The sequence below is a fragment of the Lactuca saligna genome, chromosome 1 (assembly GCF_052625555.1).
Source record: "Lactuca saligna cultivar CGN05327 chromosome 1, ASM5262555v1, whole genome shotgun sequence".
In the NCBI taxonomy this organism is placed as follows: Eukaryota; Viridiplantae; Streptophyta; class Magnoliopsida; order Asterales; family Asteraceae; genus Lactuca; species Lactuca saligna.
In genome coordinates this window covers 71,892,608-71,908,414 of record NC_136417.1, presented here as the reverse complement: position 1 = coordinate 71,908,414, position 15,807 = coordinate 71,892,608, and the positions used below count along the sequence as shown (strand labels likewise).

The 15,807-nt window shown below is 38.3% G+C and overlaps 1 protein-coding gene across 1 annotated transcript; it reads left to right on the top strand.

The window, feature by feature from the left end:
* The first annotated feature begins 13,469 nt into the window (after positions 1 to 13,469).
* Positions 13,470 to 15,353, top strand: LOC145039696 (RNA-binding CRS1 / YhbY (CRM) domain protein). Its single transcript, XM_078987722.1, has 4 exons — positions 13,470 to 13,658; positions 13,766 to 14,120; positions 14,220 to 14,621; positions 14,696 to 15,353. Exons 1-4 carry the CDS (start codon positions 13,567 to 13,569, stop codon positions 15,020 to 15,022), a joined length of 1,176 nt encoding a protein of 391 aa, XP_078843848.1. The 5' UTR covers positions 13,470 to 13,566; the 3' UTR covers positions 15,023 to 15,353.
* The last annotated feature ends 454 nt before the right edge of the window (positions 15,354 to 15,807 follow it).

Here is a 15,807-nt window from a genome sequence, read left to right as displayed (position 1 = left end):
AAACATTTTAATTCATTCAAAAACCATTAAGTTCATACATTTGTTTTCAAAATAGTTTAAACGTCAGAGTATTCCCCAGAACCATATCACATAAATCATAAAGCATGAGGAGCGATACGATCACACCTTCGTCTTGCCATGTTCTCCTGAAGTACCTGAAACAAAACACTGAACTGTAAGCTCGAAAGCTTAGGGAGTTACCCCCAAAATACCAACCACACACAAACATACTCATAACATATCGCAAATAGAACAACCATGCACATCGGGTCTACAGTGTGGTTGGTCCGCCCGTATTGGGCCTTCAATCCACCTGGTCTACTCTCTGAGTCTACAGTATGAGTGGTCTGCTCACACCGGGCCTTCAGTCGTCCTGGTCCACTCTCCAAGCCTCGACACGTTTGGTCCGCCCTCTTGGGGCCTTCAGCCTATCCGGACCGCTCGCTGGGCCTTCAGAATATCCGGTCCGCCCTGGGTATGTTGGCCTACAGCACAACACAGGACCTGCGTCAACCCAATCCCCGTCAAACAATCATATGCACAATAAACAATTAATCGCATAACAATCCTTAACGAGACAAACAGTCTAACAGATCACATAACATATCAGTAACATAGCAACCATCCTAAACCAGGATGTATCTAGCATATCAGTAACATAACAACCACCCTAAACCAGGATGAAATCTAGCATATCAGTAACATAGCAACCATCCTAAACCAGGATGTATCTAGCATATTAATAACATTGCTACATCCTAACCAGGATTCCGACCTAACCAGTCACTAGCATAACATTACCCGATATACCGGGTATCGACCTTAACTAGGTCACTAACATAACACCATCCTAAATACCACGATGTATATCTAGCAAAGCAATAACATAACAAACAATACCCGGATTTCCATCTGATAAAGGGCAGGACTTGGTGTCGTAGACCCTATCGATATAATGAGGAGAACTCACCTGCAATTGCCGACTGGAAAGATAAGACCAAGCTGCTCCGACCACCCGACACGATCTTCACCACAGAACACTACCAAACAACCATTTCCATAAATACCCAAAATTACCAAAGTACCCTTGGAAGTCAAACTGGTCAACTCTTGGTCAAAGTCAAAGTCTTCAGTCAAAGTCAACCTTCCTGGTTGATTCTACTCGCCGAGTCACCCCGATGACTCGTCGAGTTCCTAAACTCAAAAACTCCCATAATACGACTCAACTCGCCGAGTCGCCCCAAGACTCGTCGAGTCCAACGATCTCTGAGTCCCATCCTGTCCGACTCACTGAGTCGCCGACCGACTCACTTAATCCAAGGCTTTAACCAAAAGAGGTCGGGTCTGCGACCAGACTCGCTGAGTCTAAGAACATACTCGCCGAGTCCAAGCCAATCTTTAACAGACTCGTCGATTTGTTCTTCCAACTCGTCGAGTCCATGCACATGTTCATACAACCCATCGAGTACACCCATGTGACTCACCGAGTCTATCCAGTTCTCAATCCATTCAGAAGCTTTTCGAGCCATGCAGGGGATCCAATCTATAGATCCACCCTTCTACAATCTAACCCTCACATAAAGTTGCAAACTTTACGTGAAACCAAGGAGATATAGGCCCAAAACATACTAGGGCTTGGGTTTTAGAAAAAGGGGCTTCACCAACAACTCAAAGACTGAAGCTTTATGACATTCTAGGCCATCATGAGTCTAGATCTAGAGTAGCAAACCCAGATCTAACTCCAAATCCGAGATAGGTCTCAAAACAAGTTAAAGAACTCCCAAAAAAACCACCAAGGATGAACCACAAAGGAAATAACTTAAGATAAAGGCTCCTTACCTTAGAGATGTGCCCAAATCTAATGTAGATCCCATATCTATACAAACCCCTTTGATTCTAGCTTCCAATTTCTCAAGCTCCTTCCAACAATTTCCTCTTCTAAGTCCCAATCTCCTCAACAATGAAGCCTCACACGAAATTAGGGTTTTCTGGAACTCTCAGGGGGTTTAGGAGGCTGGGGGTAGGACATAAAGTCCTTTAAATAGGATGCAACCCTCGAGATTAGGGTTTTCTTTCTTCAACACAATCTCGTCGAGTCCACCGCTGACTCGGCGAGTTGGCCACTTAAACCCACGATCAATCACGCTCCGACTCGATGAGTAGCATACCTACTCGTCGAGTAGCTTCCTTAATTTTCACTTAGCACCCCTCAACTTCTTGCTTCCGAACTTGGGATGTTACAGGTAAAGGGTCGAGTAGCGAGTACTCGGAGGAGTAATCGGCCAACTCGACGAGTTTTACAACACTGAGTCTGGGGTGACAAATATCTTGTCAGAAACTGACGCTTGTAAAACAACAAGCCATACACTCTGTCATATCAGTATGGCTATAACGACTCACAAAGGGATAAACAAAAAGATTTTTGATTTACGAGAAGCTTATACTTCATTAGTTTTATTAAAAGAAATGAAACTATAAACTATTTTCTGTATGATATTCACCTCCATCTTAGTCTTGGGAGATTTTGATGGGTTTTGTACATAAGAGCATTCCTAAGTGCGCATACAAACCCTAATGCTCGGATCTAGGTTTCACTATTAAACATGCTTTGAATCCAAGACTTCTAATGACTAATTAGGTGTAAGAACAATACAAAATCAGAGTTAGAATCATACCTTGAGACACTTGTTTGATCTTCTTGTTCTTGGAGCTTTAGAGTCACAATTGTCACTCCTCTAATGGCTTACAAACACCAACTAGCAAAGAGGATGATTTGAGAGAGAGGAGAGAGGATGGAATTTGGCCAGGGTATCCTTACTTTAGAGGAGTTCCCGAATTCCCTTTGCCATAGGGTCTATTTATACTTGTAGACTCCTTAAGGGTTACAACTCAAACCCTAGTTAGATAATTATTACTTAAAGCAATCCAAATCCATTCCTTAGATAATGCCTTGGACGATTTGAAGCTATCCATAGCTTCTAGAATCCGTCCATTGTCTATCCAATATGGATTTACAGTCTAAAGGTTAACTATCAAACAATTGACAGTTTATACCCTCTTATTTAATTAATCTCTTTAAGTCACCAAATTAATACTAATTAATCTATGACTTATATTAATCAAATAACTATATTATTATTCCTTATATTATTCTCATACTATATTAATAATATCTATTCTCTCATAATAAATCATCATACCAAGTTGCTATGGTGAAGGCAACCCAAAAGGACCATGCACAATCGGGTCAAATACTTGCCTAATATAGTTGCAGCCTTAGACACTATTCCAACAGTCTCCCACTTGGATAAGTCTAGTAACTATATGGGCAGGTACATTCCGATTTGCAATCGTAGCTCTCAAAGACGCTGTCAAACTCTGATCTAATCAATCTTGTCCTTCAGATAAGGGATCGTATAGTCCTCTGTTAGATATCATGCTGACAATACTATGGAATAGTTAGTCCAGCATTTGGTTTCTCGATTTCCGATTTATTTGACATAGAACTTAATCGAACACATCAATTCAGTTCTGACCGGGCCCGGCACATAAGTCAAATCAAATCATCGAGCAGCCGAGATATCACTTTTTCCTTCAAAGGATAAAAGTTACAGATAAACTTCGACTTATATGTATTTACTTATTCATTAACCAACTACACACAACAATGCGTTTTATGACATCGAGTTATCAATGCGTTTTCACATTATCAATGTACAATCAATTAACCAATAACAAACCATATATCTAGGTTTTAAGACTATATGATATTATCGTCTTGCGATCACCTTTTACTATAACATTCCATAAGGTGATTCCAGCAAGCGCGGGTTTGTTCCAATGCTCAAAAGTAGTTCATAAGCACTCATGAACGTTGCAGCAATCTTTTGCTATGTCTAATACCATTTAGACACTCTACACACCTATTCATGACAATCTTCATTCATATCTACTTCCGACATATGAACGATTGTGGACTATTTGAACAATTCAATTATTCTTAATAAACTCAATTATTCTGGAAATCAAAACATGCAAAGTGACACAATAGTTAACCAATTAACATAAGATAGTAACATTACTTATAAATAAAACTCCTTTATTTAATCATCAAATGTTAATTACATTTATCTATTATACGTTTCTAATACTATCTAATCTATGCTAATATCATCCTTCAGCCCAATACTCCTAGCATGCTGCAAATGCTTAACCCTACTCAGTCCCTTCGTAAGCGGATCTATTGGGTTATCTTCTGATGATATTCTCTTCACTACGAGTTGTCCTTCTTCTACATGATGTCTAATAAAGTGATATTTTCTGTCGATATGTCATGATCTACCATGATCTCTCGGTTCCTTGGTCAAGGCAACCGCACCTTCATTATCACAGAAAATCTCCATGGGCTCCTTTATGGAAGGTACAACTCCAAGATCACCAATGAAGTTCTTTAGCCATATTTCCTCCTTCGACGCTTCGCTTGCTGCAATGTACTCTGATTCTCACGTTGAATCAGCTACGGTTTCCTACTTGGAACTTTTCCAAGTTACTGCTCCTCCATTCAGGGTAAAGACCCAGCCCGACTGCGAACGGTAGTTGTCCCTGTCGGTCTGAAAACTGGCGTCACTATACCCTCACACCTTCAAGTCATCACTCCCCCCAAGGACTAAGAACCATTCCTTCGTCCTCCGAAGGTACTTAAGGATATTCTTCACCGCAATCCAATGGGCTCTTCCAGGGTTCCCTTGATATCTACTAACAATGCTCAAAGCAAAGGCTACATCAGGGCGAGTACAAGTCATAGCGTACATGATTGAGCCAACTGCGGAAGCGTATGGAACTCGACTCATTTCAGCTATCTCGGCTTCAGTACTCGTACTTTGAGTCTTACTCAACTTGGCATTGCTTTGTATCGGTAATTCTCCCTTCTTTGAGTTTTCCATACTAAAACGTTTTAGTACCTTCTCTAAGTAAGTGTTTTGACTAAGTCCTATTAGTCTTTTACTTCTCTCTCTTACTATCCTTATTCCCAAAATATAGGAAGCCTCTCCGAGGTCGTTCATAGCGAAGCACTTCCCGAGCCAGGACTTAACCTCATGCAGAGTCGGGACGTCGTTTCCAAGGAGTAATACGTCATCGACATATAGAACGAGGAAGCTTACTACACTCCCACTGGCTTTGACATATACACACGATTCATCTTTGCTTCGTACAAATCCAAACTCTTTGAATTTCTCATCGAAGCAAAGATTCCATCTGCAAGATGCTTGCTTTAGTCCATAAATGGACTTCTCAAGCTTACACACTCTATTCGGATGCTTCAAATCCACAAACCCCTCTCGCTGAGCGATGTAAACATCCTCAGCCAACTTCCCGTTAAGGAAAGCGGTCTTGACATCCATTTGCCAAATCTCATAGTCATGAAATGCGGCAATTGCTAGCATCACTCTAATAGATTTTATCTTTGCAACTGGTGAGAAGGTCTCTTCATAGTCAACTCTGGGAGTTTGAGTAAAGCCCTTCGCAACTAATCGCGCTTTATACGTGTGTACCTTTACATCCACGTCGGTCTTCTTCTTGAAGATCCATTTGCACCTAACGGTCTTACGTCCAGGCGCATTATCAACCAAATTCCAAACTTGGTTATCTTACATGGATTGGATCTCGCTATCCATTGCCTCTTTCCATTTCGCAGACTCCGGGCTTGCCATGGCTTCCTTATAGCTATTAGGTTCATCAAGGTTTATAAGTGTACTATCACTAATATACGTGTCCCCTTCGATAGTAATATGAAAACCATACAACTGGGGTTGAAACCTAACTCTTTCGGAACGTCTAAGAGGTAATGATACGTCAATCGGTTCAACCGGAGTTTCCTCCTCGGGTTGAGTGCCAGCGGTTGAGGTTCCTTCATCTATCGACTCTTGAATCTCTTCAAGATCGATTTGCCTCCCACTGTCTCCTTGGCTTATGAGTTCTCGCTCTCAGAAAACTCCTCTTCTTGCAACAAAGACAACATTGTCCTTCAGTCTATAGAAGAGATATCCAAAGGATTTCTGCGGGTAGCCGATGAAAATACATCGCTCACTATGAGGTTCGAGCTTGTCATTAGTATCTCGTCTTACGAAAGCCTCGCAACCCTAAACCTTGATATGTGCCAACGAAGGAGTTTTCCCCGTCCACATCTCGTGAGGTGTTTTGGTAACCTTCTTAGTAGGGACTCGGTTAAGGATATGGGTGGCAGTCTCTAAGGCATACCCCCAAAAAGAGATAGATAGTGAAGCACGACTCATCATAGAGCGAACCATGTCCAACAAGGTTCGATTACGCCTTTCTGCCACACCATTCAATTGTGGTGTCCTAGGTGGCGTCAATTGTGAAACTATTCCACACTCCTTGAGATAATCGTGGAATTCAAGACTTAGGTACTCTCCTCCTCGATCGGATCAAAGCATCTTGATCTTCCTGCCCAATTGATTCTCCACTTCATTCTTAAACTCTTTGAACTTTTCAAAAGTTTCTGACTTTTGCTTGATTAAGTAGATATACCCATATCTACTATAGTCATCGGTAAAAGTCACGTAGAAGTGGTTTCCATCCTTCGTGGTAGATCTAAACGGTCCACATACATCGGTATGTATGAGGTCCAACAGACCCTCACCCCTTTCGCACGTACCAGCGAAGGGTGACTTAGTCATCTTTCCAAGTAAACAAGACTCGCATGTGTCATCTTCCCTAAGGTCGAATGACTCCAACACTCCATCCATTTGGAGTTGGGCTATGCGTTTCTTGTTAACATGTCCAAGACGACAATGCCATAAGGATGCCTTATCCATACTATTAGAAGAATCCAAGTACAAAACATCATTTCCTAAGTTATCAACAATCATAACAGTTTCATAAATTCCATTACATGGTATAGCTTCAATGTAAAAGACACCATTTAGATAAGCTAAAATAGAACCATTCTCATTATTAAAAGAAAATCTAAAAACTTGTCTAAACAAACCATGAAAAGAAATGATGTTTCTAGCCATTTCTGGCGAATAGCAACAATTGTTCAAATCTAAAGATAAACTATTCCTAAGCACTAAAGAATACACTCCAATCTTGGTCACATGCGACGATCTTCTGTTCCCCATGATTAGATTTATTCTTCCATGCTCCACGTCTCTACTTCTTCTTAGTCCCTACACATTAGAACAAATGTGGTAACCACAACCGGTATCAAGAACCCAAGAAGTATTGTGAGATGAATTGTTAGATTTAATTGTATATATACCTGTGAAAGATGGCTTGATCTTTCCTTCCTTGATGGCTTGCAGGTACTCCGAGCAGCTTCTCTTCCAATGTCCTATCTTGTGGCAGTGGTGGCACTCTGCCTCCTTTGGGTTAGAGCAGGGCTTAGCGGGATCAACTTTGGTCTCACTAGAAGAGGCACCATCTCGGGCTTTGACCTTTCGATAGTTCTTTGATGAAGCCTTCCTCTTCTTTCCCTTTCCTTGTCCAATTGCCAAGACAGGAGCAGCGGGCGGATTGGGAGTTGGTGCAACAGACTTGTCCTTGAAGTTGCTCTCAGCGACCCTCAAGAGACCTTGGAGTTTGCTTAGGGTGACCTCTTCTTTGTTCATGTGATAGGTCATCCTAAATTGATTGTAGCTCGGAGGCAAAGAGTGAAGCACCATGTCGATCGCCAAGTCTTCCCCAAAGTCAACATTTAACTTGCGAAGGCGGTCAACATACCTTTGCATCTTTTGCAACTGCACGGTAAGAGACTCTCCATGACCCATCTTAGCGGAAATCATGTTCGTGAAAATCTCATAACGCTCTTGTCTCGCGTTTTGATGGTATCTCTCCAATAAGTCTTGGTGCATTTCGTACGGATACATGTCCTCGTAGGACTTTTGGAATTCGGAGTTCATTGTTGCGATCATGATGCAATGCACTTTCGTTGCATCACGCTCGTGAGTTTCGAAAGCGGTGATTTCGGCGGGAGTAGCAATTTCGGGGTTGATTTTCTCGAGCTTCTCATCGAGGACATACTCCTTATCCTCATAGCGAGCAATCGTGTGAATGTATCTTATCCATTTGCTAAAGTTCGTTCCATCAAAGGTGACCTTTTGACAAAGGCTCATCAAAGTGAAAGAACTCGTAGTAGCATTGTTGGCGTTCGACATCTATAAATAGAAAGGACAAAGATAGATTTGAATATGAATCCCTAATATTCACCCAATAAGAAAAAATTAGGGCTAGGATCCAACAACAATATTTACACATTAGAAAAGGGATGCTGTAATCTAACATGCAAACAATTTGAAGATATCAATTTAATAGAAACCAATATAGGCTCTGATACCACTGATGGGTTTTGTACATAAGAACATTCCTAAGTGCGCATACAAACCCTAATGCTCGGATCTAGGTTTCACTATTAAACATGCTTTGAATCCAAGACTTCTAATGACTAATTAGGTGTAAGAACAATACAAAATCAGAGTTAGAATCATACCTTGAGACACTTGTTTGATCTTCTTGTTCTTGGAGCTTTAGAGTCACAATTATCACTCCTGTAATGGCTTACAAACACCAACTAGCAAAGAGGATGATTTGAGAGAGAGGAGAGAGGATGGAATTTGGCCAGGGTATCCTTACTTTAGAGGAGTTCCCGAATTCCCTTTGCCATAGGGTCTATTTATACTTGTAGACTCCTTAAGGGTTACAACTCAAACCCTAGTTAGATAATTATTACTTAAAGCAATCCAAATCCATTCCTTAGATAATGCCTTGGATGATTTGAAGCTATCCATAGCTTCTAGAATCCGTCCATTGTCTATCCAATATGGATTTACAGTCTAAAGGTTAACTATCAAACAATTGATAGTTTATACCCTCTTATTTAATTAATCTCTTTAAGTCACCAAATTAATACTAATTAATCTATGACTTATATTAATCAAATAACTATATTATTATTCCTTATATTATTCTCATACTATATTAATAATATCTATTCTCTCATAATAAATCATCATACCAAGTTGCTATGGTGAAGGCAACCCAAAAGGACCATGCACAATCGGGTCAAATACTTGCCTAATATAGTTGCAGCCTTAGACACTATTCCAACAGATTTAAAACTTGGTTTACGGAAAGCTTATACTTCATTAGCTTTATTACAAAAAAATGAGGCCATAAACTATTTTCCGTATTATACTTTCTTCCATCTCGGTCTTGGGGTATAAGACCACAGTTCACCTTTAAGAAAATACTGGATTTTTCTGGAACTATATATTTGTACTTTACAAGTGAAGGATATACACCCCATCAATTTTATAAAATACAAAACTATGTATCATATATTATGTAAACTAATTTTCACAACTCCAGTCTTAGGGTTTTAAGACCACAACCCTCTTTTTATACAAAAAAATATAGGATTTTCTGGGGACACATCCTTTTTTATACAAACAAGGAAAAATAAAGAACATGCATGCAACTATACATATATTTTATAATGAGACTCAAAAACTACTTTTTACAGAAAATATCAGATTTTCTATAGTTTTACAACGTATTATGAACAAAGATATTACAACGTTTTACCTATAAATATGCTTATGAACTCACCAACTTTTTAGTTGATGTTTTTAAAAATGACTTGTATTCTCAGGTATCTAGCAGGCGGGTACTCAACCCTTCTTGAGGGTCGGCGTTGCCATGTTACGTTTTTCTTACCTTTCAGTTATTTGTAATCAACTTTCGAACATTTGTGTTTGTAAACAATGTAATACTCTAAATCTAAATGTGTGAATGTTTGTGTTGCTATGTTTCATTACTATTCAGTTGTTATGATACTGTAGATGAAGTGACTCCATCCGCCCCTAGATGTTTCCGCCGTTCTGGTTTGGGGTGTGACATTCCTAGGGAAGGCTTGGATGGTTTTCCTAGGGATATTCTAGGGTTTCTAGAATATCCCATGTGGATAATTAAAGAGATGGATAATTACCTAATTTGAATTAATAATATTATATTCAAATTAGGGTTATACGTGGCATCCTATCTGTAATATAAATAGACCCTTAGCCTTACAATTTTCCACCACCATAAACCCTAGAAGGATAGCTGAAAATCTCAAGCTCCTTCCTCTTATCTCCTCTCTTTCATCCTCTTGCTTTTTTGGGTGTGATCTACTAGAGGTGTGACACTTGTGATGCTTGCTCTCAAGGTTCAAGAAGACTTGGATTTTCATTGTTATTGCAACATAACAATCAAAGCTATGTTTACTAACCCTAGTTATGATTTTCAAAAATAATATAGATCCCCTAGGGTTTTCCATTTGATGTTCAAAAGTTGTATGTTCAATTAGAGAAAACATAGATCCAAGAATTAGGGTTGCATGCACACATAAGTTTTTGTTTGTTATGCTCAAAACCCATCATCAATAACATTAACCATCATTTTTTATTTTTTGGAACTATTTGGGTTTGAGTTTGATTTTTATTTTGAGTTTGATTTCTAAAACGATTTTGGATTTTAGAACCATGTGGGTTACAAGTTTTCAGATCTTTGATTTTCGATTTTTAAAAACCAAATGTGAACGATGCAAATTGGGGTGATCAGAGAACATGAGCGGAGAAACAAGATGCTGACTTTGAATATAATCTCTCTCTCTCTCTCTCTCTCTCCATTCTTATCACTTAATTTTGGCAATGGATTTAACTTTCAGGCGATTGATTTTAGGAGGATCTAATTTCGTGGTTGTGATTGATTTTCCTAGTTTTGAAAATGATATGATTTAGTTTTTGTTTGAAACCAATATGCTTTGTTTTGATTTTATAATATCGATATGCTTTTAGTTTTTGAAAATCAATAGGTGGTAGCGTAATTAAGAGTTATCGGAGGGGAGAATTGTCGGAGGTGAGAGTTGTCGGAAAAGAAGGGCATACTTGGGAAGAGGGTTGCCGATGACATGTGAGAGATGTAAAGAAACGAACTAAAATACTAATGGGTGATCGCATTTTTTACGTTAAATAATAATAAAATCATTAAACTATTTTTTTTAAATACACAAATGTAATATAATCATTGTATGTCCGAAAAGGGATGAAAAATAAAAGTATTAAAACAAACTTTGAAAAATAGAGTATAAACTTACAACTTAACACTTTGCCAAATTATATTTTACTCTTTTATAAATGTTTAAGCACACCATCACTCTCCTCTTTAAGGTGTTGTTTGTTTATTTTGAAGAAAAAATTCATAAAGTTTGCGGACCACCTCTACAACCCTCTGCAGTAGAAGAGGTGGACCAAACGGCTGCAGACTGTAGTAAGAAACTTGTTTGTTTTTTTTTAACATCTGCATGCTGCTGCAAATATTAAAAAATTAAAATAAACTGATTTTATAATCCGAAAATAGTGTAACGACCTAAATTTTCAAATAAAATTTTCATTTTCAAACACAATAAAACTTGTTTCATAATTCTCAAAATCACATAAGTCTCAAATGTCAACCAATAAAACACAATCCCAAAATCATAAAAGCAATCTTCCGCCAGTGTGTACAATCATGCCGGTGCCTTGCCGCGATCCTAGAAACTACCTGAAACACATAACACATAACACGGTAATCATAAAGCTTAGTGAGTTCCCCAAAATACCACACAACACATTAGCCACTCAAGGCTATATCTCAATAAGACCCTCCGGTCAATGTATCTCAGTGGGACCCTCCGGTCCCACAACTCAGATGGACCTTCCGGTCCCTCAACTCATCAGCTCAATATAATACATAGTAAGCATATCACAAAACAAATAGCAGGATATCTCAGAACATAGCTCATACACATAAGACCATCTGGTCACACACAAAGTTACCACACAAGGTAAGTATATTGAGAAGACTCACCTCATAAGCTAGCAAATGAAACCTCAAACTCGGAAATCTCGAACTCTACCCACTGGTCTAGCCTCCGCCTAACACATAATAATTTTCTCTAATTAATATCGGCTCTCAAGAACTAGACTAACCCTTATATACTCATAGAAGGCTGAAAAGACCATTTTACCATTCCATAGGCTTAATAGTCCATAATTTGACCAAACCCTAAAAGATAACAAAAGTTAACGGCAGGGAGTACGCTACGCGTACTCGATATCTACGCTGCACGTACTGGGCTGCTATGCAGACATCGGGGATGCTCGACCCCTACGTCGCACGTACTGGGATTACGCCCAACGTACGCCCCAGTTTCACACTCCTCTCATTTTTGGTCTTAATCAGTTAAGACACAGGCTCATATCTCATATCTGGACTCCTTAACGTCTCTTAGTCCATAAAGGTAGTGACTTTAAGCCTTTGCAAGGCTGATTAGGTCACAAACACTCAAAATACCCATTCCCTTTCCTTAAGAAGCTCATAACTCATGCATGGCTCACTCTCAACGCCCAATATTGGATTTTTATGACTCTACTACACACAATACACTAAAAAGGGGCAGATCAAGGTCTCTGGAGTTAATTATCTCATAAAGTCTCCAGCTTTTGGGACAAAAACCCTAACATACTCATCAACATGCTCATAACAAAGGAAAGGCAAAGTATGAAGCTTTTTACCTCAATAAGAAGCCTCTCACTTAGATTTGCTATGATCTAGAAGCTTGGGCTCCGACTCCTTCTTCTTCAAGACCTTCTCTTCTCCTCAAAACCACACAAACACTCACAAGGCTCAAACACACACACACACACACACACACACTCAAGCTTAGAACGAGGGTTAAGGCATTCTGAGGGTTTTTCTCTTTGGAATGGTGGCCAGAAATGAGGCCATCATATCCCTTATATAGGGGACTCACCCCAAATTAGGGTTGCACTCTGGGCCTAGTATGCCCAGCGTACTAGGTGGTCTTCGCGTCAAATACACGCTGACGAGTATGCTAAGCGTACACCTCAGGTACACCCCACGTACTTGTTTTTTACTCTTTTTATAATAAGGGCTAAAATAGATAATAACTCAATAGATCAAGGTTCTCGAAGTATACCTGAACTTGGGATGTTAAAATAGTTTTTTAATACTGAAAATTTAATAATGTATGATATTTCGGTAAGAATTTATGATATTTCAGCAAAAAAATAATGATATTTTTACAAAAAATATAGATATTAGCATAAAATAATGATATTTCATTAACAAATTATTATTATTCAATATAAAAAAAAATCAACAAGAATAAACAAAAAAATAAAAAAAAATGAAATAAAATTTCAATAATATATAATCAATATTTTAGCAAGAAAAAAAAAAAAAAAAATAAGGTTGGAAGAGGTAGAAAAACCAAGAAAAACACACAGACAATTTTTTTTTTTTTTTTTTTTTCCTGAAGAGTATTGAAAAAGAAACAACTGCACTATAAAAAATGAAAAGTATATATGTTTTACTTCAGGAATGAAAACAAAAGTATATATGTTTTACTTCAGGAGCTTAAATGAATGAAAACTGAAAGGTATATATGTTTATACTCCTGGAGCTTATTTGTTAAGCTCTCTTTTACGAATCGTAATCAATGATATGGCAAATCGTTCATTTGGTGGCTTCCGAAGGCGATGCTTTGCTTCGTTATTCAAATCCACTTTCACCTCTTACACTCTCAGTACCACCAGGTATCCATAATCGCAATTTCTTCAATTGCTCCATTGATAATTCATACTTGTAGTATATCGAATTCAAACCCATATGCCAAATTCATTTTTAACTGAACTTATGCCAGGCTAATTCCATACCAAGAACCCAATTTATCCTCATTCATTTCATCGAACACTTGGTGGGCATTCAGAAACTCGACAATTTGTAGGCACTACGGGTCTTCGTCATCGTCATCGTATCAATCAACAGTGCGTTGCGTTATATCAGAAGGCAAACCCAAATTCGAGGCATATGAAATCGATCCACCTAAGAAATTCAAATGGAAAACGAAGAAAAAACTCAAGTTGCAAAGAAAGAAAGAGAAGCACAAGAGAAACTTAGCAAACAAAAAGGACCCCCGTCGTCTCACCATCAAAGGATCTAAAAAGAAAGCCAGGTTTGCCAATGCTGAGGAACGAATCAAATATAAGCTCGAAAAGGTCAGTATCATAATCATACAAAACATCTTATGTTTCAATTCAATCAATCTCCAAATCTCTTCTGTTGTATTGTTAAGTGAGAATGCAACACACATTCAGGCAAAAATCAAAGAATCCTTGCTGATTGAAAGGCTGAAGAGGTATGAAGTTTCAAAACTTCAAGGACCAATGGTGAAACCCGTTGACATGACAGGTGAAGAACGATTCTACATGAAGAAGATGGCTCAAAAAGGATCCAATTACGTTCCAGTTGGTAGAAGAGGCGTGTTTGGAGGTGTCATCCTGAATATGCATATGCATTGGAAAAAACATGAAACTGTAAAGGTCATCTGCAAGCCCTGTAAACCAGGTCAAATCCAAGATTATGCTAATGAAATTGCAAGATTAAGTGGTGGAATCCCAATTCAGGTGATCGGAGATGACACCATAATCTTTTATCGTGGGAAGGATTATGTGATGCCAGAGGTTATGAGTCCAATCGACACATTATCCAAGAAAAAAGTAAGTATACACCAATTATCCTATCTTCATTTTGCATGATTTGTTGTTCTTATTTGTGATTTGATACAATTCAGGCACTTGAAAAGTCAAAGTATGAGCAATCCCTGGAGTCTGTAAGACACTTTATTGCTGTTTCTGAGAAGGAACTTGAGTTATATCATAGACACATTGCACTTTATGGCGACTCTTCTGCTGATCATAAGTGCAACACTGTTATTGGGTCCCACCAAGTTCTTGAGGAGAATGTTGATGGTTTATCAAACCAAGAATTATCAGCAGGTGAAGTTGATGATCATGATGATGATGATGATGTTGATGATGATGATGATCTGTCTTTAAGTGATACGAGTTGTACAGATGAGTCTACTAGTGAATTGGATTCTTGTGATGAAGAAACATAGACTATAATACTTAAAAAGTTTTTTATGGCTATTTCTGATGATGAAGATGAAGAGGGTATTCATGTCTTTTGCACATAAGAAACCTTTTTGGGTTGTCCCATTGACATCGGTCCAAGTCCAGTATACTCCAAACACAGTACAAACTGTCTTATCATGTCATGTCACCCACAACAAATGGAGCCTTAGGGTTGAATTGATGCCAAAATGGTATTATTGTCCACAATTTTCATCATAAATGTTAGTGGATCATTATCCTGATTTAGGTCAAGATCATAGATTTAGGATCTAGTCTTGATTAATGGATCAAACGAGATGGAATCATTTCTTGATTTGGTTTAAGTGATAAATCCACGTATTACAATGGTAATCCGTTTTAATACATAAAAATTACCAATTTATGCAATAAAAATGGATCTCTTACCACTTTAAAAAGCCATGTTTCAATTTGCTATCAAATTATGCATTATTTTACTAATGAAAGGATGTTTTATTTTGCTTATTTTACCCATTCACTTGCTTAAATTGATAAAAAGATTAAAAGATTGAAGCATGGTTGGATAAGTTGGTAAGAAATCTGTTTACAAGAAGTTATTGTATAAATAAATGATTGGGCCAATTGGCCCAGGTAACATCTAGTTTCCTTTTTGTTTATCATTTTGTCGTTATTCTTAGTATGGGGTTATATAAGTCAAACAACACATGTCGATTCTTATCGTTATTGAAATGGATGTAGAAAGGAAATTTTTGAAAATGACTATTGAGTAAATTGTTGAAACGTCTATGTG